Source organism: Fundulus heteroclitus, chromosome 15, assembly GCF_011125445.2.
Source record: "Fundulus heteroclitus isolate FHET01 chromosome 15, MU-UCD_Fhet_4.1, whole genome shotgun sequence".
In the NCBI taxonomy this organism is placed as follows: domain Eukaryota; kingdom Metazoa; phylum Chordata; class Actinopteri; order Cyprinodontiformes; family Fundulidae; genus Fundulus; species Fundulus heteroclitus.
This window is the reverse complement of record NC_046375.1, coordinates 26,956,562-26,979,750: the sequence shown is the minus strand read 5'-3', so window position 1 is coordinate 26,979,750 and position 23,189 is coordinate 26,956,562. Positions and strand designations below refer to the sequence as shown.

Sequence of the window (23,189 nt, the reverse complement as noted above, 5' to 3'; positions counted from 1 at the left end):
GAGTTTCTTCAGTTGAACTTCCACTTTAGTTCCATTTCAATCTGAAAAACTCACAGAGAAAAAGGGAATCAATTAGAAGAGTTTTATTGATACAAATTCAGTTTGGCGCTCAGACCTCGGCAGGAAACATGAATGTTGATTTATATTTTAATATACATAACAGATGTATGAGAGTTGGGATATTTCCCCCAAAATTCGCCGAGGTCCGCGCCACAGAGAAAGCGTGCTCCAGACAGGCAGAGAAGAATGAAAAGGAGAAGCAGCGTAGCTTAATGAGAGGGCTGTTGCCGCGAAGGCCTACCAAAACGGGGCCGTTTGCCGCGAAGGCCTACAAAACAGGGCCGTTTGCCGTGAAGGCCTACGAAACAGGGCCGTTTGCCGCAAAGGCCTACAAAACAGGGCCTTTTGCCGCGAAGGCCTACAAAACAGTGATGTGGAATGGGAGATGAAGGTGAGGTGAATGGTGAGGTGAGGTGAATGGTGAGATGGATGGTGAGATGAGGTGAGATGAATGGTGAGGTGCTCAGGCCGGTGCTCGGGGTTGCTGCACGGCTGATGCATGGGGCTGATGCATGGGGCTGATGCATGGGGACATGAAAGAATGAATGCTCATGACATGAAGGACACGAAACAGGCACATACAGAGTACATGAGGAGTAGGAGACGGGCACATGGCAGGGCACATGGCGGGCACATGGCAGGGCACATGGCAGGCACATGGCCGGGCACATGGCAGGCACATGGCCGGGCACATGGCAGGGCACATGGCAGGGCACATGGCAGGGGTATGGGACAGGTACGAGCGGGGTACGAGACAGGGCACGAGACAAGGCACACAACGTAGCACGTGGCAGTGCACGATGAAAGTAGGTGAAGAGAATTTGACAGAATACTTTACGAACGCCTGGCCAGATCAGCAGAGCTCGTGAAGGGCACATGACAGTGTGAAGACTGGGCATGAAACAAACACGTGACGAGGAGGATGATGAATATATAACTACCACCAGTATTTGTAGTTAGCTTACCCTAAAGGCAGAGAGAGCGTTGAGCTGCTAGGATTGATGAGTGTTCGGGGCGAATATACGAAGTAAAGGCGGATGATGTCCAACGGCCCAGCTGCTGAAGAGAAGCAGCAGAGATTCCGCAAGTGGATGCTGTTGTGGCTGCTCCTATCCGAAAGGAGTGGCTGGTGTAGTGAATGGATGAAAGGCCGCAGGATTCTAATGTAATCCTGAGATGGTCTTGGAACCAGCGAGCCGATATAGGAGAACCCTCGGGTGTGACGAAAAGGGCTTTGGAATGAGGGAAAGCCTTGTGGCGTTTTTGAACGAACTTGAACATGGTCATGAATGGGCAGAAGGGACCATCTATACGAGCTATGGAAATGGAGCAAGAGCCTTTCCCTTTAGAATGTTTCAAAAATATTTTGTAGTGGTCGATATAGAAACGAAGATCAGAAAGGGACAAATCTCGTGAAGGATCGAAATGACTATTGTTTGAAGTGAATTCGCTTACTCTCAGGAAGCCAAAGAAAGCCAGAGAGAAGGTGGTAGATAAGAGAGATTTAACATAAGAAGAGTAGGTGCTAGATGAAAGAGCGGACAGAAGCTTTTGCAGGATCAGGAAGGTTATAGGTTTGCGTGGATCAGGAGAGCGTAAAGAATGTTTTGCCAGTCCTTTGAGAAGGAGCTTAACGGAGGAATTTTGGAAAAAACTAGGAGTATCAGGATTATAGCATTTTGAGAAGAAATTGATACCAGCTAATAAGCCGCGGATATAGGAAAGTTTGAAATGGCGTTTGTCAAAGCAGTAGGAAAGGAAAGCCAAAACTGAAGTAACAAGTATAGGATATAAGGGAATATTGAGACTCAAGCAAAATTTTGCAAAGAGTTGCAGAGCGAAATTATAGGTTCTGAGTGTTGAGGGAGCTAAACCTGATCTCATGTAAAAACTGGAAGTAAGTAAGTAAGAATGAAGAGTATGGGTTAATTGAGAACGAGTTCCTCTAGAGGAGGAACGGGGGTCGGATGAAGGTCGGCTGAAGGACGAAGATTGCGGAAGGTCTGGAATTTAAGACGAGAGAGAGCATCAGCAGCAGAGTTAGAATGACCGGGAATGTGACGAGCAGAGATGATGAAGTTATTAGTAACAGCTTGCCAAGTTATACTTCTGATGAAGGGCATGAAAGACTGGGAGGAGGAGCGACCTTTGTTAATGGCATCTACCACAGCCATGTTGTCGCAGAAAGCGGAGATACGCTTCCTTTTCCAGAGAGGGCCCCACAGGCGGCAAGCTACGGCTATGGGGTAGACCTCACAAAGCGCGGATGAGTGAGAGTTGTTGAAAGATGAAGGCCATTTATCAGCAAACCATCTTTCTTGAAAGAACCCCCCAAAACCTACGGATGGGGCGGCATCCGTAAAAAATTGCAGCATGTCGGCAGAGTGAACGATGTCGTTGTAGAAGAAAGATTTGCCGTTCCACTCGGAAAGCAATTTAGCCCAAAAAGAAAGATCTGAACGGCAACCGTCGTCCAGAGAGACTTGATCTAGGAGGGATGGAACTGAATTAGCCAGGTCAAGCAGCCGGGAAATGAAAGAACGGCCTTGCGGAATAATGCGCATGGCGAAATTAAGGTGACCGAGCAATGAAAGCAATTGGCGCTTGGAAACGGCTGATGCGGTGCTATATGATTGCGAAATCTCGCGAATCCGAGATAGTTTATCTGTGGGCAGGGAAGCCATCATGGCCACTGAATCGAGGATGATGCCTAGGAACTCTATTTTAGTTGCGGGGCCAATGGTTTTCTCTTCCGACAGAGGAACGCCAAGACGAGTAAAGAGCGTTTTAAGTTTTGGAAGTGATTCACTAGGACGGGTGGAGGGAGGGTCTATGAGTAAGAAATCATCCAGGAGGTGTAGAACGCAAGGAAGTTTAGTGACATTGAGAAGAATCCAGCACAGAGCTTCAGAAATTTTATCAAACAGACAGGGACTGCTCCTGCAGCCGAACGTAAGACGGACGGCAAAATAGAACAGAGATTTCCATTTGGCACCAAATAGGTGCCATTGAGAGGGGTGAATAGGAGCGATTTTGAAGGCGTCGGAGATGTCAGCTTTGGCCAGCCAGGCTCCTTGACCAGTAAGCTTAATTAAGGAGATGGCGTGATCTACGGAAGCATAGTGAAGGGAAAAATGGGAAAGAGGGATGAGGCTATTTATAGAGGAGTGATGACCAGAATGGGGGGCAGACAAATCTAAGATGAGCCTCTTTTTTCCTGAATATTTGCGTGTGGCAACCCCTAGGGGACTCACGCGAAAAAGGGCAAAAGGAGAGGTTTTGAAAGGACCCATCATAAAACCTTTTGAAACTTCTTTATGAAGTAACTGGTCGACAACAATGGGTTCTTTTAGAGCGGATTGGAGATTGGGAGAGACATGAGTCAGGGAAGGGGGGTTGCTGACCCCGACCAGAAAACCTTGAGATAAACCGGTGAGGATGAAATTAACGAAAGTGCGGTCTGGGTGAGAGAGAAGACAAACTGCCAGTTCGGAAATGATAATGGGGGTTGAAAGATGACGGGCTATTAGGGTTTGGAAATACGATTTCTTTTGAACGGAGCTCGGCGAGGACAGACAGACCTGGGATGCGCATCCTTGCAATAACTGCAAATATGGAGAAAACTGCAGTTAGGGAAGGAGCATGTGCTTTCATTGAAATTATTACAAATTGGTCTGGAGTTGAATACCTGGATTTTCCTGCCTCTACGGTCAGTAGGCTGAAAGAAGGTAAGAGGAGGCGGCGGAGGAATAGACGGAGTGGATTGGAAGGGGATTGATGGGCAAAATGCACTAAGGTGACCGGAAGAATGGCAAGAGGAACAAGGAATAGACTGGGTTAACATGATGAGGAGATTTGTATCTAGAATGGACCAGTTCAAGCAGACCCCGGATTGTGCCAAGGTTGCAGCTGCTTTTTTAGCAAATGCTTTGTGATATTGATAGAAGAGGTTATTGCCGAATTTGATCTGGAGATCTGCTATTAAAGCGAGATATGAATCGAGCTCGACCCTGCGATCCGGATAAACTGAACAGAGGATGTCTCGGTAAATGCTGAATGCTGCGAGGAACTGGCCGATAGTGAGGTCTTTAGATAAACGGGGATCGGATGATTTAAAAATGGCTGTGAAATCGCCTGCAGATGCAACCTGGTGATCGACTTCGGGTGAGGGAAGAATAAGTGAAACTAAATTGACGTATTTTCCTTGAATAATACTTGAGCGGAGGCGGGAAGAAACGTTAGCAAACATAGGAACATAAGGTGTGCCTAATGCTGGCCCGGGAAGGGCGTTTGCAAGTGTGAATGAGGAAGGGGGCGGGAGGGGATCCGGCTGCGGCAGAGATGACGTGGCAGTGTGGGAATTTCCCATGGCTTCGATGCGAGCTGACAAAGTTGAGACGGATCGATTGAGAGAGTCCAAGGTTGAGCAGAGAGAAGCTGAAAACTGTTCGACGGGAAAAGGATTGGGGGAGGATGGTCCCGCTGAGGAGTGAGCCGCCGGCATAATGGGAACAGTTGAAGAAGGACCTGGATTTGCCTCGGAGCGAAGAGAGGGACCGGGCACAACAGCGGCTGGAACTGGGGTGAAGCTGGAGCGTCCTCTGCCGCGTTTGGCGGGGGGAGCGGAGGACTTGCTTACCCGCTTGAGACCTGGGTTCGAAACGGACGGAGGAGCGGATGGCGGAGCAGAAGGAGAGGAATCATACTGAGGCAGAAGGGAGGCAAGTTGGGATCGCTGAGCGGAGTCGAGGTCAGAGCCTGGCAGAATCCGCTTGGAGCGTAAAACGGAGGAGGGAGATGAAAGCGCGGCTATGCGGGAGCTCCTTCGGGTTGGAGGGTTTGAAGATTGGTTGGTTCCTAGGATGTACGATAGGGACCCGGTAGGGTAATCCGAATCGAAGTCCGACATGATCAGTCTTCTCGCAATTGCTGAGAAGCAGGCTGAGGGATGATATGGAGCAGCTTTTAAGTAGAACGCTGGATGCTGATTGGACTTCGTGGAGGTGTGGCCCGGAGCAGATTGGATGTGACAGAAGCGGACCGGCCTCCAATTGGATGGAAGTAAGCAGAGTTTCTTCAGTTGAACTTCCACTTTAGTTCCATATTAAAAAGATTGTAACTATTTTAGTTTAAACTTGAATATCATACATCAGACAGTGAAAGTGGATACAAGATTCTTAGTAAAATGGTACAAAATAAAACTTAAAATGTGGGTACTTAGAACAACATATGACTGTCATGGTGCAGCTTTGCCTGCTGCACCATGAACACATTCTATGCAATTATCATATTTTCCTATGGCATATAAACACTGATCACTTGTCTCAATAAAGTGTGACAGTGAAAAGATGCTTCCATCTTTCAGAAGCACAACAGAGTTGTTTCTTTGTTTTGCTTTAAAGTAGAAGGACCCATTAACCCAAATTACATTCACTGTACCAATCTGTTGTGGTGAAGAGAGAGCTGAGCCAAAAGGCGAAGCTCTCGATTTACCGGTCGATCTACGTTCCTACCCTCATCTATGGTCACGAGCTTTGGGTCCTGACCGAAAGAACGAGATCCCGGATACAAGCGGCCGAAATGAGTTTTCTCCGTAGTGAGTCTGGGCTCTCCCTTAGAGATAGGGTGAGGAGCTCAGTCATCCGGGGAGGACTCAGAGTAGAGCCGCTGCTCCTCCACGTTGAGAGGAGCCAGTTGAGGTGGCTCGGGCATCTGGTCAGGATGCCTCCTGGACGCCTCCCTGGTGAGGTGTTCCGGGCACGTCCCACGGGGAGGAGACCCAGGGGAAGACCCAGGACACGCTGGAGGTACTATGTCTTTCGGCTGGCCTGGGAACGCCTTGGGATTCCCCAGGAGGAGCTGGCCCAGGTGGCTGGGGAGAGGGACGTCTGAGCCTCCCTACTGAAGCTGCTACCCCCGCGACCTGACCCCGGATAAGCGGAGGACGATGGATGGATGGATGGACATTTACAGCTATTCTCCCATAGTAAAGTTGTAGAGTCTTATGTTTGGTGGACCAAGGGCAGTTGCCTCAGTAAACCTTTTGTACTTGTTTCTTTGTCTCATATCATCGTGGAAAACCTTTAACTTCTGCAGATGCGTTTGTCAATAATTACTTTAAGTGAGGGAAAGCACGCTATGATCCCCTTTGTTTGCATGTTTTTTGTGGCACACCTTGATTACTTTCTACTTGTTTCTGGAGGTACCCATTTAAATCTTCAAACATGAATGCTGAGTGAGCCCACAGAGGACCCCAGTGTGCAACATGTCTGCTCAAATCCAGCAAAGAATGAACATTGAATGTCATGTGTTTTTCCCATACAATGACTGCACATCTCCAACAATACCTATATGTAATGGTAGATATTCATATGTTTTAATGGCAATTTTCAGTAGATGCCATTTAAAATTAGTACATAAAATGTATAAAGACAACATAAATTTCCATTAAGACAATCAAGACAATTAAGATAATCTGAAACATACAATTAGATCCTGTATTTATAATGTGAAGAAAATGTTCTGCTAGTCAGGCCAAGTTAATGCCTGTTAAATGACTCTAAAGTCGCAATGACATTTTCTTTTTTTCTTTTCTTTTTTGTCAAGTTTGTGTGCCTAAACACATTTTGTTTGTGTCTAATTGTCAAAAAAGAAATTGTCCATTCTCTCCCAGCCATAAAGTATTTGTGTTACTTATAATGCCATCCCCATTTTGTGTGTTTCATGTTTTTGTGAGTCTTTAATGAAAAACAACTGCCAACATATCCAGGTATGACCATCCAAGTAAGTTCACCCTGAGTGCAAGTTGACCCAACACGATGAAAGAAGTTTCCATACTCAACATATCAGCTTGCAAAAGTAATCATACCTCTTGAAGATTTCCACATTTTTCTCATTACAACCAAGGCAAGGCAAGTTTATTCATATAACACTTTTCAGTAACAAGATGATTCAAAGAGCTGTGCATGAACAGAACAAACATTACAGAGGGAAATCTTACATAGGAAAAGAAAAAAAAACATTACATTAACAAAGGAATAAACTAAGACAGACCTTGACTAGACTAGTTTCACTGGAACAAACAAAGCTTAATTTGACATGATCTGGGAGAATTTGCTTGACCCACATCCAGAAAACCATGAGTGAGACACAGCGAACAGTTCAATATATATGTATTTAAATATAAATAGGAGTTGTTTTTGGAAGGTGGAGTGGGCCAAGTACAGACTTGTGGGTTCTTAGTGATCTGGAATGGAGAAGACAATCATAGCTTGGGTTGCTCAGTGTAGAATCTTGCAAGTGGAGGACTGAAAAGTTGCATATATGGCCAGGAGAGAAGTATTGAGATCCAGGGGTGAATGTTGGGGAGTCACGGAGGTGATGGAGAACGGACAGGCAGGTGGAGCAAGCATTCACAGCCGTGAGAGATAACTGCCAAAGATAATGTCAGTAAGGAAGTTCTTAGAAGTTGACTGGAAAAGCATCTGACAGAGATGAACTTGAAGGTAGAGAATAGATGAACGGGCTGGCAAGGAAGGATTTCACAGAGAGCAACAAACGTAGCTCTTGGACGACAAATTGGTTTGCCCATTCTGCAAAGAAGAATGGGCAACATTTTCAGTCTAAATATGCAAAGCTGGTAGGGACAGACCCTGAAAGAGATATTACCCACTTTTTTACACAATCCTTTCCTACTTTCTTTATGTCAGATTGAAGAATGATGCAGCACAGATTATTAAGGTAGCGGACCTATAAATTATCCATGTAAACATTTCTATTTTTATTCCGCTCTTTTCTAATAACTTGAGGATGGATTTCTCGAATTGTGTTGTATTTTTTCCCTGCCAAATAATAGTGCACAATGTAAATAAATACACCTGGTAAATTTAGTAATTTTGGGATGTCATAGAATACATTCCCCAAATGTGAAATATTTTGTACTGAATTAGAAAATAGATGACAAAAGTAAGAATTGTATTAACCGTCAAACTGAAAAGGTTCAGTAAATCACAGTAAAAGCATTATAATATATTTTCTAATGCAGGAATGCTATTTGAAATTTTAATAAATGAATAAATTGCCAGAAAGCTTAACCCACCAATGGTAGAACACAAAGTTGCTCCTTTCCCACCAAAGATAACAGTCAGAGTGAAGATGGAGGGGCTGGCTTCCTGGTCAGAGAGCCAAATGGATATGAGATCGATCACCCACTTAATTTCAATGATTCTGCATTATGGCCGGCTAAAATTTGAGCTAGTGAACATTGTACATGTAATGACGAAATGGATGTCTTTCTCACAGAAGGCGAAGGAACTGCCAGCAGATTCAGAGGGCAGGAATTCCCAAAGTATTTGACCTATTCTACCTCCCACAATGGATGGGAAAATTGATGGGGACTGGATGGTAAACTGCTCAATAAATGACTTATTTGACCTAACAGGCTGGCTGCTCTCTTACGAAGTTGAGATTTTCAGAGTATAAAAGAAACCATGGACACAGATATTGTGTTTGTTTGTAGGGTTGTGTGGCGGGCCCCAAAAACAAATTGTTGTCTCAGGGCCCGGCAAAGCTGTCTGCTGGCCTGCTCCCAGGTATTTAAAGTTGGACACTTTTCATCATCTGTTGGCATGCGTAGTTGATAGTGTTTTGATAACTATGTAATCTGCAAGTTTTATTCTAGTGATATTTTATATTAAATACAGACGCTACTTAACACCTTTTTGTTTTAACCCGAGCATTTTAAATGAACCTCTTTCCCATTCCGTTTACTTCAATTCATGACTCAGTGCTTCTCAGGAGGGAATCCCTGAGCAAAAAGCGAATTCTTTCAGCTGCTGGCCAAGTGGATAATTATGGCTTTTCTATTGCTCTTTGATCTGTCTGAGATTAGGTGGCGAGCACCATTAACATTGCCGCATTCAGCTGATTTATTTCCCAACAGCCAATGTCCTTGCAAACACGTGTCAGCCCAGCCAGGGATGGATTACCGTCAGGAGAAAACACATCACAGGATGATGAGGTCCACGGAGAATTGCAAAGAAATTACAGTGGCTGAACAGTATAGAGAAGGTATGACTTGTAACTGGAAGGGTGCCAGGTATAATCCCATCTGAAATAAGTGAAAGTGAATGAGATCCATTTTTTTTCCCCATGATGTTTACAGCTCAGGATGCTAGGACAAAATACAATGAAGCTCCAGCTGCTTCAATAGTCCTTCTTCTTGAAGCAAGGAACACAAGTTTTTTTCAAGCATACTACAAATTAATAGCTTTAGAAAAATGTTCTGACACAAACATAGGCTTTGGATATACTCTACACTTTGCTTCATCATCCATTTAAGATGGTGTTTCATTTTGACTGTAACACCAGAGAGGGGACCACCACACGTGTAGGTTTAGTTTGAAATGGGTTTATCGGAACAAACACCATGTTATTCCGAGAAATCTAACAGAAGTTCTCAATGGGTGGCAACCTCCTAAGTAATAATGTACAGCTCTACAGTTGTGCAGCTAAGAATTAACATCTAAAACACACAGCTTCTCTCTCTCTCTCTCTCTCTCTCTCTCTCTCTCTCTCTCTCTCTCTCTCTCTCTCTCTCTATATATATATATATATATATATATATATATATATATATATATATATATATATATATATATATATAGCATCATTTCACAACACCTCAAAACACTTTGCAAAGTCAAAATGAATCAAACCATACAAATTGGTCAAAAAGTTTCCTAAGGAAACACAGCAGATTGCATCAAGCAGCATTCACTCCTCCTAAAAGAGCGTAGAGCCACAGAAGACGTCTGCATTGTTAATGGCTTTGCAGCAATCCCTCATACAGAGCATTCATGAAGTGACAGTGGAGAGGAAAAATCATCCTTTAACAGGGAGGAAAACCTCCAGCAGAACCTGTCTCAGTGTGAACGGTCATCTGCCTCAACCAACTGGGGGTTAGGGAAGACAAAGCAGAAGCACAAAAAGCACAGAAGCACACATTGATCCAGGAATCTTCCTATGTTATATGATGATGGCAGCTGATCTGCCTCCCTGTATGGTATCACAGCTAACAGAATGCCAAACCAGGTGTACCTTTGTTTTTTGCCATGGGGAGCTAAGGAAATTTAACTTTGAGTCTTTTTCACTGTAATTCTTAAACCTATCAGTAATTTAAATAATCATAATGATGTGGTTAAGTTTTTAGGACTTTTTGTTAATATGAATGAAAGATTCCTGTGGACATTTGTCTGAAGTAAAAAGACAACATCACCATCAACATCCAAAAAAGCCTGAATGACATCATCAAGATGAGACACATGTAGCAAACTTTGCTCAGATCAACCAACAATATTATGGTTTATTAAATATACCTTGATCTATTCTTATGCCTCTGCTGTGTCCCAAAGGAGAATAAAATTGTGACTGATCTGTCAGCCCGCTGTGGTGCTTCTTTGGATTTACAGTTTCGAAGGAGGCTTTATTTTCCCAACAGTGTGGCGTAGCGGAGCGCCGGACAAACAACTTGGGACTCAACAGGACAAAAGTAAAGCAAAACATGATGCCGTAAAAGGGTTATAGCTGGAACCATAAAGGACACAGTAAGCAAACAAATTAACACTGTTCTAGGATTGTGGCTTCATCCGTAAAATTAGTCAACTTCTGGTTGACTCTCTGATTGAGCCCATAAAATGTGTAATCACAGATTTCATTGCGGAATTTTTCAGAGATTCTTTAAGACATGAATGGAAAGGGACGGTCGGCAAAATAATCAAATTACAAATCATATACAATGACACTGAGGGTGTATTAGATGAGCAAGGGCAGTAATCTGAAAGAAACTGCCTCATCATCTATGGTGTTCCAGAAAATGACTGTGAAACCCAAACAACGTTATAATAGGCATCATCAAACAAATCTTAATTGACCTGAGGCCTGGGGATATTGATAGGAGCCATTGCCTTGGACCTAAGTCCAACAGAAAAGATAAACCAAGTTTGCTCATTATAAAATCAGAGACTTGGTTTATAAGGCAACAAATTCTCAAGGGGAAAACACAAAAGATGTGTTATGCCATCGCGCCATGGCAAAATTCAGAGTGAATTTTGAACAGCATATAACCAGAGGTAAAATCAAACGGGGGTTGTGATCAGAGGAATTTCAAACTTCCGGAGAGACAGCCCTCTCAGCAGGGTGCAATCAGTCCTAAAAAGCTTGCTCCCACAGACTACACCCCTCAGTTTCTTCTATCCACTTTCTTCCTGGGTCTGCTGTGGAGGACATGGATTGTGCTGGCTGAGACCGGCCAGCCAGCCATGCCCTCTGAGCCACATGGGACTCACAAGCCCACTCCTTCCTGGGACTCTCAAGGAGAGAGTCCGCCCTAGACCAGCAACCATGGAGCCTCGTGAGGCCCGAAAGACCCAGAGGCTGAGTAAAAGGGTGCCTCTCTAGAACTAAGTTCCAGCCGAATCAAGGATAAGTCTCTCACTTCTGCTTAAAACAGATGCCGAAATGAATTAATCCATCTATGCCAGCTTTGTTTTGCTTCCTCAGCGGACTCCAAACTGAGCCGAAAAGCCGGCACAGGACCCACTTTCCCAAGCTGAGGGCAAAATCTGGACTGAAATTCAGTCCAGATTTTACTGCATGCCGGGGACTCAACTGCAACCGGATCAGAGACTGCATGCAGGACCTTGGAACGGTACCCCGACCACGTGTCGGCTAGGCCGCAGAGCCACAGGCTTGCCCGCTGCTGAAAGGACCTATGTATCCCCTGCTTTCCACTGCTCTTCCTTGAATGGCCAAAGTGAACCGAACTCACATGATGAGCAGGGAGAGTTACATGGTTAATTTGGAAAACTTGTAAAATGCGTACATTGTGTTTTTAAACACAGGGAGCTAACTGACGTAGCTTCCACTAGCATGTTCATACCATGCCATTGTCGATGTAATACGAGTGTGTTTTTATGGTTATAACAAACGTTATCTCCACAAGGGTTTTATACACTGATGGGATATTGATGCTTGCGTTATCTGGCCCAATCATTACCGCTAAAATAAAGCTGAAGCTTTTAAAGTTAGCGGCGAAAGTCTGCTAGCCAAAATGCTATTTAGCTTCTGGTAACTTCTGGTTCCCGGATAGACACGAAAATGGCATGTTTCAAGCATTAAGCTTGTTCGTTTCGCTCCGCCATCGTTCGGTAGTGCTATGGGCGTTATTACCGCATTAATATTCCATATTAATGCGGTAATCGATTCAAAGGCGTTTTGTTTAAGTTTAGGATTAGCTGATTATAGCAACCGATTGCTACAGCGACCCCTAGCCTCCCGGCGGTATAATCGCATTAATAAGATCAAGCGTTCTTAAAGTTAATGATTTTACTGAGCAAATCATTCTTTAAAATGTTATTTCCTCAAATAATGTTTCGTGTAACTTGGGATTTGCATTATGGATGGGTTGAAAAACATACCAAATGTTCTGAATTAGTGAAGCTAATTTAAGCTCATTCCATGTTCTTTAAGGTGAACTTTGGTTCTTTAACTCAAATAAAATGTTATTTCATCAAATAATGTTTTGTTTAACTCAGGATTTGCATTGTGAATGGGTTGAAACACATACCAAATGTTGTTCTGAGATAGTTAAGCTAATTTAACCTCAATTCACATTCTTTAAGATGAACTTTGGTTCCTTTACTCAGATCTGCAGTGAACCAGGATTCACTGAATTATTCTGATGATCACCCCTTTTATGTTGTCTTTTGTTTCTTTTGCATGTACATAGTTCCTTAGCTTAGCTTCTTTTTATCTTCACTTTGCTTGGTAGTTTTAGTTAAGTTTCACTAGCCGTCTGTTAATAAATTCTTGAACTTGAAGAGAAGTTGTCACTCATTCATTCTATGTGTTTGCTGATCGCCAGTCCTCGAATCATCCCTTTGATATTTACAAGACAATACCTAACAGACAGAGAGTTACTTATTAAACATTAAATAACTTTAAACAGTGTGTAATTGCACAACAGATGCATATTATGGAAAACTTGTGTGGTACCTTAGCAGAGTATCCGCTTCTGCAAGCTCTTTTAGGTTCTGGCACTCGTTTCCCACAAGGTGTTGTGGTAGAAAGGTGCACAGAGTTTCTCTTGGAGGACCACAGTGATAACATCAGACAATTGTACTTTGATCCTATAGACAAGTTTCACAGCCAGAACTACGGGTGCTGCCATTTTTGTTGGTTTCTGCTAACAATTTCCGGTTTGCGCAGCCACTGCATATTTTTTGGTTTGCTTTGTGACTGAAGACAGCAACTCTGTACTGTGTTAAATGAAGTCATAAAAGAGTCACGTCGCCACCACCTGCATGGGTTGCTTCTGACCCAATGGGAAACTCTGAGAAAATAGCGGGGCCAGCTATCACGCAGATGCCATTCCCGAGTCCCCCCAGGTTATTACAGAATGAGAAAAATTAACCACAATCCACCTCCTTGTCACATATTTCACAGGTTAGCCAGGGTCATGGTAAGCTTAATCAGCCTTGTTGACTGACATCTCTGAGCCATTAACAAAGTAGGCTACAGTACCTGGAGTCCTAGTGGACCTGCGCACTACTGGCCAGTGTTGGGCAAGCTACTTGTCCAGTGTAGTGAGCTAAGCTATCAGTTACTCAACAATAACTTAAGCTTCACTACACAAAAGCTACCACCTATAGAAATATAGCAAGCTAAGTTACAGAAATGTGTTAAAAGTAGCTTAACTACATCAGAAGCTACTTAACGTTGTACCAACCGAAAATGAATCAGATACACTGGTTAAAACATTTATTAAAGATCAGCCAAGGACCTAACACAGTGTAGACATTGCTTTATGAGCAGCATAATAAAATACAAACTGAAGTAATTACTGCTAGAAATAAAACAAAAAGGTTATTTGCCTAGTACAGTACCCAGTACTCTATGAAACAAACTACTGTTATTAGTACCAAATTAAAGGTACTGTGTAGTGTATGGAAGTAAATATGTGCCATCAGAATTTGAATAAAAAATACCTCTGAAATTTGAATGTTGTATATTAGTGCTTACTTTTTCAGTATTAAAATAAATTCAGAATATATTTTTAACCTAAAAAAAATTCAATGTCATTATTTTTGCAGTAAAAAAAAATTTGGTGTAATTTTTTTTTACATGGTTGCAATTTTCAGTTATTAAAAAAATTCACATTCCTATTTCAAAGTGATCAAATTTTCAATATACATATTTTTCACAGTTTAAATTTTCAGTGTTAAAAAATTCAGCATATAAAAAAATTCAACTTTTCAAAATTCAAATGCAACATTTTCGTTGTCCTCCAATTCAACTTGCTCAAATTCGCCGTCTCAAATTCACCGTCTAAAAATTTGCTGTCTCAAATTCAGCGTCTAAAAATTCGCTGTAAAAATGGCCAAGGTTACTTCAGGTCACCTAATCACGTGACACAACCGTCACATTGAAGAAGTACCAGTATCACCCAGGCTGGCGACCATGGAGGCGAACTCAAACCCAACGGTGAGTTTAATACTTTCATATTTCTGTAGTATATTTTATTTTGCGCATGAAGTTTGATACATTATCTTAAAGCCTGATTTAAAATACTGGTTTGGGCCGTTGTTAATCTTACACCGTGTAGAACCGGCATATTACTTCTCGCTACCTCCTAGCACCCCCCCTCCCCCACCCAATTTCCCCCGTTTTATTTCAAAAAGAAATACCACTTGCGCCAAGTCTAGAATCTTTAAAGAGAACTGGGTGGTGACTTTCTGGGTTGTTTGTATGTTGTCTTAGGTGAAACTGAGACAGGCAGTCTTAGTAAAGTCGTAATTTTTCAGGAGATGCTAACGCTAATGTAGTAAGCTAATATGGCTGCCTTGTGTGCTTCAAAGATACAGACGTGAGAAGGAAGACACACATCCCAGGCTGAACAGTGTCAGTGAGGATGAATGCTAGCAATTTTTTTAAAAATTAAGAGGGAAACTGAAGAAATCATACTGTCTCTTTATTCTTTAAAACTTATGTTGCTGTAGTTTTAGCTTATCTAGTGAAATAGAATGACACTTTCCATCTGCTAGATCAGGGATCTGCAACCTGTAGTTCTGGACTACAGGTTCCCACGGGGGCCATGGACTACTGGCCCCCGTGATGATCTGGAACCAGCATTCACATACATATTTGCACATAACTTTATTTCTTGCTGTCTGAGAAATTTTGAACATTATATCAGGTGTAATGATCAGTTAATCAGTATTTGAGTAGACTTTTTACCAAATACTTTCTATCACTACACCGGCCATCCCACCATTATGAAAGAAGGGTGACATGGGCCGTAGCATGCGTCCATATTTTAATTTCTGAAAGGTGGCAACCCAACCCACAGAGTTTTCCCAAGTAAAAGTGATCATTCTCATGAAGTGTAAATTTCTTTTTAACTAATAGTTTTTCAACTGCTACTTTGTCTTTCATATATTTTTCGTATATATTCTGCTTCTCTTATCTGACAAATGTTGATATACAATATTATTTTACATTCTTTTTACTTTGCGGTATAAAACCTCGATCTGTTACCTAGCAACACTATAAACAAACCCCTTTGTTTATTTCAGTTGATTTTAACTTATTTTCAAGAAAATATATGCTTGTAAGTACATCTGTTAACTTATTTTAGATTAAATGTAATAATTTAATTTATATTACTGTGATTTCTCAATACTGACCAACTGATATCAAAATACTTTTTTATTTTACGGACATTTTTTTTTACATGTTTTTTTCTTTTTTCTCTATTCAAGGAACTTTTGCTGGATCATATTTTTGATAGGCTCCGTGATCGTTTGGAGCATGTTCTGGAACGGATGCCCCTGGATCTGGATTTCCTAGACTTTATCTGCACTCAAGAATTAGCATTTCAGGATATCTGAAACAGTTCATTGCAAATGGTAATGTTACCAGTGTCTGATTGGAGATTTTCAGATTACTTTTCAATGAAGCATCCCTGTAGAATTTTTTTCTTAGTTGCTTGCAGTGGTACCTCACAATTCAGTATTAATCTTAGCTCAAAATTCTAACAGTTGAATTGCATGCATGTTTGTGTGTTCTCTCTGTGTAGTCTAGCTCTATCCCAACATGTGGCTCCAGTTACTTTTGTCTTTGGAACATACAAAGTTATCCATATGTTGCAGATATATGGTAAATTGATTTGAAAGTGTGATTGTGGATTTGCTCTCTTCCAAAGCCACACCACCTGAACTGAAAGAGTTGATGAAATTCTGGACCGGTTGGGAAAATCTTCCATCAAGTCTGTCGGTGGAGATTGTTCATGGGAACTACCCAACAGCTGCCACATGCTACGAAACACTAAAACTTCCCTGTCATTACAAGAATTAAAAGTCATTCAGTGAGGACTTCTTAGCATGCATTTCCTCTACACAATCTGGATTTGGCTTGATCTGAGTGATCGACTTGTTAAAAAAAAAAATTCTACACTTAAGCTGTAGTAGTTTTTTGTGAAGCAGCTTTGTTTAAGCAGAACAGTTCTGTTGAAATATTTACTCAATTCAGTTTTCTGATTTTTGTCAGATCACAAGTTCAATACATATGTTTTAATGTAATAATTTAAACTCAGAGTGACAACATTTCTGTTACTCCACTTCCTGTAGTTATGTCAAGTTCAAATTCAAATGTTCAGAGTAGATATTTAATTTAAGTCTAAGTCAGTACTGTTTGTACAGGCAGTTTTAAATATTAAAGTGAAATTGTTTTTTATGCAAAATTGAATGTCATTTATTGAATGTACTTAGTACTTGAATGTTCATATATGCTTCAAGTATGAGAAAATAAATTATATAAGACAAACCTTTTTCTGATTCTTTTAATGCAAGAAATGTGAAGTCCTACAACAATGTACCTAATGGGTTTCTATAGAGTAACAAAAAAAATAAATACAAATTTAGAACATTTTAGTTCTTTAACATGTTTACCATAAGAGCACTAAAATTCACCTCTGTGGTAACATGATCAGCATTTTGCTTTACATTTCATAAATGGTGAATTTTTAAACTGGTACGGAAGCGATTAATAGCGTGCACACTCTGAGCAGGATCCTAACCTGAACAGGACTGCACAGAAGAAGACGTCAGTCTGATCCTGTAGCTGTGGCGGCGATCATAACTCTCTGGATCGAAGCTGAAGTTGGCTTACGATTGTAGCTTCTGATTCGGGAAATGGCTAAAAGGCGATTATAACGGAGGCTCAGATGTATTTGCTGAACATTTTATTTTCAGATTTTTATTGAACAATACAATAGCTGAATAACGGCAAAGGGCTGTTTAGAACCGAGCAATCAAAATCAACAGAAGCCAAGATAGTGGCAAAAAGACAAAACTAGATCCTGTTAAGTATTCTTCAAAATAAATCATGCTTTGCATTTATTTTTTATGTCATTTTTTGCAATTATGTACAAGTTAAATTCAGTGAATAATAATAACCAAGTAAATTATGCTTACCATATTTAACATATGATTGTATATAAGTAACTAATCATAACCGTGATGTGTTTTTCCCGTAAGATAACTTTCACACAGTAAAAAACTGCTCACAAAACTGAACTGCAGCAATATAAATGTCACATCCAAAAGACAGTGATGTGGCTTTTGGGTTTACTGCATTTCTTAAAGCTGCCATTTGTTCGTCAGTCAGTTGCAAATTAGAGTTTGGTACTGTGACATTTGACTCCTCGTGAAGAGGAAGCCCGCTGTCCTCCCATTCGATTTCGGGAATCTGTACACCCTGGAAAACACAAAGAAGGGATCAAGACAACTCAAAATTTACTTAAGATATTACAAATTAGGTGAATGGTAGTAGACATGCTACACATTAAATTGTCCAATTAAAACGTACCTCTGTCAAGGCACCATGAGGTTCAGGAATTGGATTATGTGTATGACCAAGAACCCAGAGCTGGTTAGGTGTCATGTTGCTTTCAGTTCGAAGTGGGTGATTGTCCCAGCCACTGCGGAAAGTATCCAAATCTTGCAGACGTGGCAGGAAGACATAGTGGCAACAGAAGAGTTGGGCTTCATTGGAAATGTCCAGGTATCCCTCTTCTTCTAGGTAGTGCAGCACATCATAATAGATGCACGTCACAGCCGTCCACAGATCTCTCCACAGTCGCTCAATCCTTCAATTATGGAGTAATAAACGGTTCAAATCTTGTCATATTGAAGACCACACAAAGCTAATGTTACTATAAACATTGCAAAGCATCACATTGAAACTTGTCATTTGTAAAAACCTTTGATTGTGCACACTCTTCCCAGATATGAAACTGCTTCTTCCTGTTCCACGAATCATAAACATAAGTCGTGCCACGTCCACATTTTCCACCCCTTGATCGGCACGTACCCTAAAATAAGTGTGTAACGTATTTATAAGTTGCTTATAATTACAACATTTATGACAAATTTTGGCATAGCTCAAAAAGTCTTTGTAATCACAAATATACACAATAGCGGGGGATTTTCATTGTACCTGAGTTTTCAGAAGATGAACATTGAACCCAATATTGGATATAATAAAACAAAAACTTTGATCACTTTCCATGTAAATTTTGAAAATATTTCTCCTTAGACAGGGACAATCTTTTTTTGTGTAGCACATTTCATTTTAATGTGCTTTGACAAAACAGATGCATTACAATGCAGTACCTAGTGGTAAGTTACTGAAATACAATACAACAGTACATAGGGTTTTAATTATTACTTAAAGTTTAAATTCATGGAATATATTCCACAGATTACAAGCATAATGGATGAAAGCTGTTCCCTTTTGGTTCTAACTCTTGATTACAGAGTCCTAGTGGATTCAGAAATGTATTTTTGCCCTATACATCTTAGAGATTTATAATCGAACAGCAACATTTCAAAATTGGCTCTATAACAGAAAGCAAGCCAGTGTACTAATCTTAAGTGTGAGAACCAACTGCAGCTACAGGGACTCTCACTGCAAAAAGTGAAAAATCTTAACGAGAATCTGGAATAGTTTTTTGCACAAATGTCTTAGGACATTTGACACAAGACAAAACTAACTTACAAGTAAATTTTCAGCAAGCTCCTTTTAAGTCTAAAAGTTCTTAATATTGATGAAAAAGTAATAGCTATAAGCGATATAATCTGACAGTGGAACTATATATTACTCCAAAATTCTAAGTTATAACATTGGAAAATGTCTTGTAGTCCATGGCCCCCGTGGGAACCTGTAGTCCAGAACTACAGGTTGCAGATCCCTGATCTAGCAGATGGAAAGTGTCATTCTATTTCACTAGATAAGCTAAAACTACAGCAACATAAGTTTTAAAGAATAAAGAGACAGTATGATTTCTTCAGTTTCCCTCTTAATTTTTAAAAAAATTGCTAGCATTCATCCTCACTGACACTGTTCAGCCTGGGATGTGTGTCTTCCTTCTCACGTCTGTATCTTTGAAGCACACAAGGCAGCCATATTAGCTTACTACATTAGCGTTAGCATCTCCTGAAAAATTACGACTTTACTAAGACTGCCTGTCTCAGTTTCACCTAAGACAACATACAAACAACCCAGAAAGTCACCACCCAGTTCTCTTTAAAGATTCTAGACTTGGCGCAAGTGGTATTTCTTTTTGAAATAAAACGGGGGAAATTGGGTGGGGGAGGGGGGGTGCTAGGAGGTAGCGAGAAGTAATATGCCGGTTCTACACGGTGTAAGATTAACAACGGCCCAAACCAGTATTTTAAATCAGGCTTTAAGATAATGTATCAAACTTCATGCGCAAAATAAAATATACTACAGAAATATGAAAGTATTAAACTCACCGTTGGGTTTGAGTTCGCCTCCATGGTCGCCAGCCTGGGTGATACTGGTACTTCTTCAATGTGACGGTTGTGTCACGTGATTAGGTGACCTGAAGTAACCTTGGCCATTTTTACAGCGAATTTTTAGACGCTGAATTTGAGACAGCGAATTTTTAGACGGTGAATTTGAGACGGCGAATTTGAGCAAGTTGAATTGGAGGACAACGAAAATGTTGCATTTGAATTTTGAAAAGTTGAATTTTTTTATATGCTGAATTTTTTAACACTGAAAATTTAAACTGTGAAAAATATGTATATTGAAAATTTGATCACTTTGAAATAGGAATGTGAATTTTTTTAATAACTGAAAATTGCAACCATGTAAAAAAAAATTACACCAAATTTTTTTTTACTGCAAAAATAATGACATTGAATTTTTTTTAGGTTAAAAATATATTCTGAATTTATTTTAATACTGAAAAAGTAAGCACTAATATACAACATTCAAATTTCAGAGGTATTTTTTATTCAAATTCTGATGGCACATATTTACTTCCATAGTAGTGTTCTCACTCTGATTGTTCACTAAATGTTGAAAAGAAATTAAAAGCTAAATAAAATAAACCAGGTCACTTAATAAAGTTGCATTTTCTGTATGCTTTGTATTTATATTCACATGATAATATTTTCAGAATTAATAATAACATTTCTGTTAAAGATTTAATTTATCTTCTGCACCAAGGGCATAAGTAGGGAGAACAAGCAGAGTGAGTTTTTTGTAATATCAGACCTTATTATTGAACTAAGCAGGATTTAGACAGGATCAGAATGGAAGGTGCATCTACTTTCTGCCTTTCCCCAACCATCAGGGACCTCCTGGTTGTGTCTGGTGCTGCAGTGTTCTTATTGGGTAAAATACCTTTAAATCTAGTGGCTGAGCACATAAAAGACAACCTCCTGATAATATAATATGCAAAAAACGCCACCACACGTATTTTACGCGTGCGCGCGTTTTTTACATCACCGCGTGTTCTGGCTGGAAACGCGCGGTGACGTAAAAAACGCGCGCTTGCGTAAAATACGGGTTGGAACTGCGCGTTATTGTACGGACGATAATTTGCCTAATCGGCTTGCCATAAGTTCCACTGCCATACGCATGCGCATGTTTCGATAGAAACAGACAGGAGAGGCAAAGTAGAAGCTCGCGCATGAACATGTCCAACCAACAACTCAGATTGATTGTTCACTCTGAATGTTGTTTCAAAATAGCAAACCTGGTTTCATTTCTTAGTTATGTCCTGGATTTTGTAGCGTTTGTGGACGCTACGTCGCTACTTGATCAAAAAAATAATGTCACTACAGGAAAGTTATTTGATTCATAAAGCAGCGACGCTACGGTCAAGCTACCTGAAAATGTAGTTTAACTAAAAGCTTCGCTACATGTAGCGGCGCTACTGCCCATCACTGCTACTGGCACTACTGCACACTACTGTATGTATGTTTGAGTGGGGTGGGGTGGGGTGGTGCAGATGTTTCTGTGTGCACTATGAACGAACAGAGGAATTTTTTTTCTAAATCGCCTTGGAGTGACAGAGTGGACTCTATGCGCTGGGGTGACACTCCCCAGCGCATTTAAAGTGGACTCTATGCGCAATTGTTGTTGATTAATGTGAGCCCAGCGTAAATTGCAGACAACGTGAAAGCTATACAAGACTCATGATAATATAATAGATAGGCCACCATTACACACAGTTATTTCAACAACTTCCTCACAAATAACAACTAATAAACACATAAATACGTAGCTACATTGTAAGGTGAGTGAACTTGCCTTTTTGGCAGCTCTGCGGCTGCATGACAGGGCCACTGTCCAGCTGTAAAGGTGGACAGTGGCCCTGCAATCTCCAACTCTCCCTCCTCCATAACCACCACACAAGCGTTATACAAGTAATCATTCATACACTGGCTTGGTTGAATATCCACCTTCATGTACACCAAATTCATGTGTTTATGTATCAGCATACATCCAACTTTGTCGCTATGTAAGTACGGATAAGCTTTCGAGCTTTTCAGGTTATTCATAGCGTCTCCATCTATGGACTCAACAAATTACGAAAAATCTTTCCTCGTTGTAACATGAGGCCATTTCGTCATATTATCCTCCCAGTTCAATACTGTAGCAGGTTGAGAAGTTGATAAACCACCTTTTAATGAGAACTAAATGAGAATGCACCCATTTTAGAGCCATCGCCATTTTGTCAGTAAATGGGACTAAATACAGGAGCAAAATGTTTGTTATAGGTCAGAGGTCACCAACCTTTTTAAAATTGAGAGCTACTTCATTGATACGGTATCATATGAAGGGCTACCAGTATTGACCTTTTAAACTAGAAAAGTCAGAGCTCGCAAGAATTTTATGTAAAACAAACATTTTTAATGCTTAGATATTGTCTTTTTCAAATCTATATAAATTCAAGAGTGATTCCAAAGGAAGAGCAATGGAATAAAATAAATAAATATACAATAATTTAGATGTAGCTCACTGGAGGGTTGTACTAGTTTTAGAAAGGCTCGAGGGCACCACACGTGGTCCTTGAGAGCTACCTGATGCCCAGAGGCACCATGTTGATGACCCCTGTTATAGGTTATAATGATGATGGCCTTATTGTTGGGAAAACTAAGCTGGTACTTGTTCATAGGAATTTGTGTGTTTTTTTAATTACTGAACAGTATCAAGCTTTGTGCTTTCCAGAATTAGGTGTTTATTATGCAGAGAGAACATGAGAACCTACTTGACTATTATCTACTTACAGAATACACTGTTTGGGGAATGTCACTTCTAATTCTTCATCATTCTCTCCCAAACTTTTAGAAGAATGTCTTCACTGGAAGAGAATCTTAGGAGGATTATGCTCAAAATTTTGTCCAGTATATCCGGGGAGACACAATTACAGATTGTTTTCATGCTCCTGGGATCTGGTGTCAAATCTGTGGATGACCTGAAATACGTTCAACGGGAAGACTTCAAAGATCTGCTGCCAGTTATACAGCAGAGAAAATTAATTGAGGCTTTCAGAACAGGTCATTTATATCTTTGCAGCTATAGATTGTTAGACATATTCATTTTCATTCAATAAAGTGATATCATTGCTGTGAAAGATCATGTCATTGAGTTCTCTACAGGTGATTATTTAATTACTTTATTAAAACAATTTGTTGTTTCAGAAACCGAAACTGTGAGTGACTCATCAGATTCAAGTTTTATTCATCCCAGGT

At 40.7% G+C, this 23,189-nt stretch overlaps 1 protein-coding gene and 2 long non-coding RNA genes across 3 annotated transcripts; 1 reads left to right on the top strand and 2 right to left on the bottom strand.

Annotated features, from left to right (window-relative positions):
- Window positions 1-2,005: 2,005 nt before the first annotated feature.
- Window positions 2,006-5,165, bottom strand: LOC118566227. Its single transcript, XM_036147657.1, has 3 exons — window positions 3,749-5,165; window positions 3,438-3,665; window positions 2,006-2,038 (listed from the first exon to the last, which is right to left on the bottom strand). Exons 1-3 carry the CDS (start codon window positions 4,967-4,969, stop codon window positions 2,006-2,008), a joined length of 1,482 nt encoding a protein of 493 aa, XP_036003550.1. The 5' UTR covers window positions 4,970-5,165.
- Window positions 5,166-14,478: 9,313 nt separating this feature from the next.
- On the top strand, window positions 14,479-16,564 carry LOC118566068. The gene is made up of 3 exons (XR_004932759.1): window positions 14,479-14,601; window positions 15,879-16,025; window positions 16,322-16,564. It is a non-coding gene; the product is annotated as an uncharacterized LOC118566068 (long non-coding RNA).
- Window positions 16,565-17,342: 778 nt separating this feature from the next.
- LOC118566066 lies at window positions 17,343-20,311 on the bottom strand. The gene is made up of 4 exons (XR_004932757.1): window positions 19,935-20,311; window positions 18,380-18,490; window positions 17,986-18,265; window positions 17,343-17,874 (listed from the first exon to the last, which is right to left on the bottom strand). It is a non-coding gene; the product is annotated as an uncharacterized LOC118566066 (long non-coding RNA).
- Between the last annotated feature and the right edge of the window lie 2,878 nt (window positions 20,312-23,189).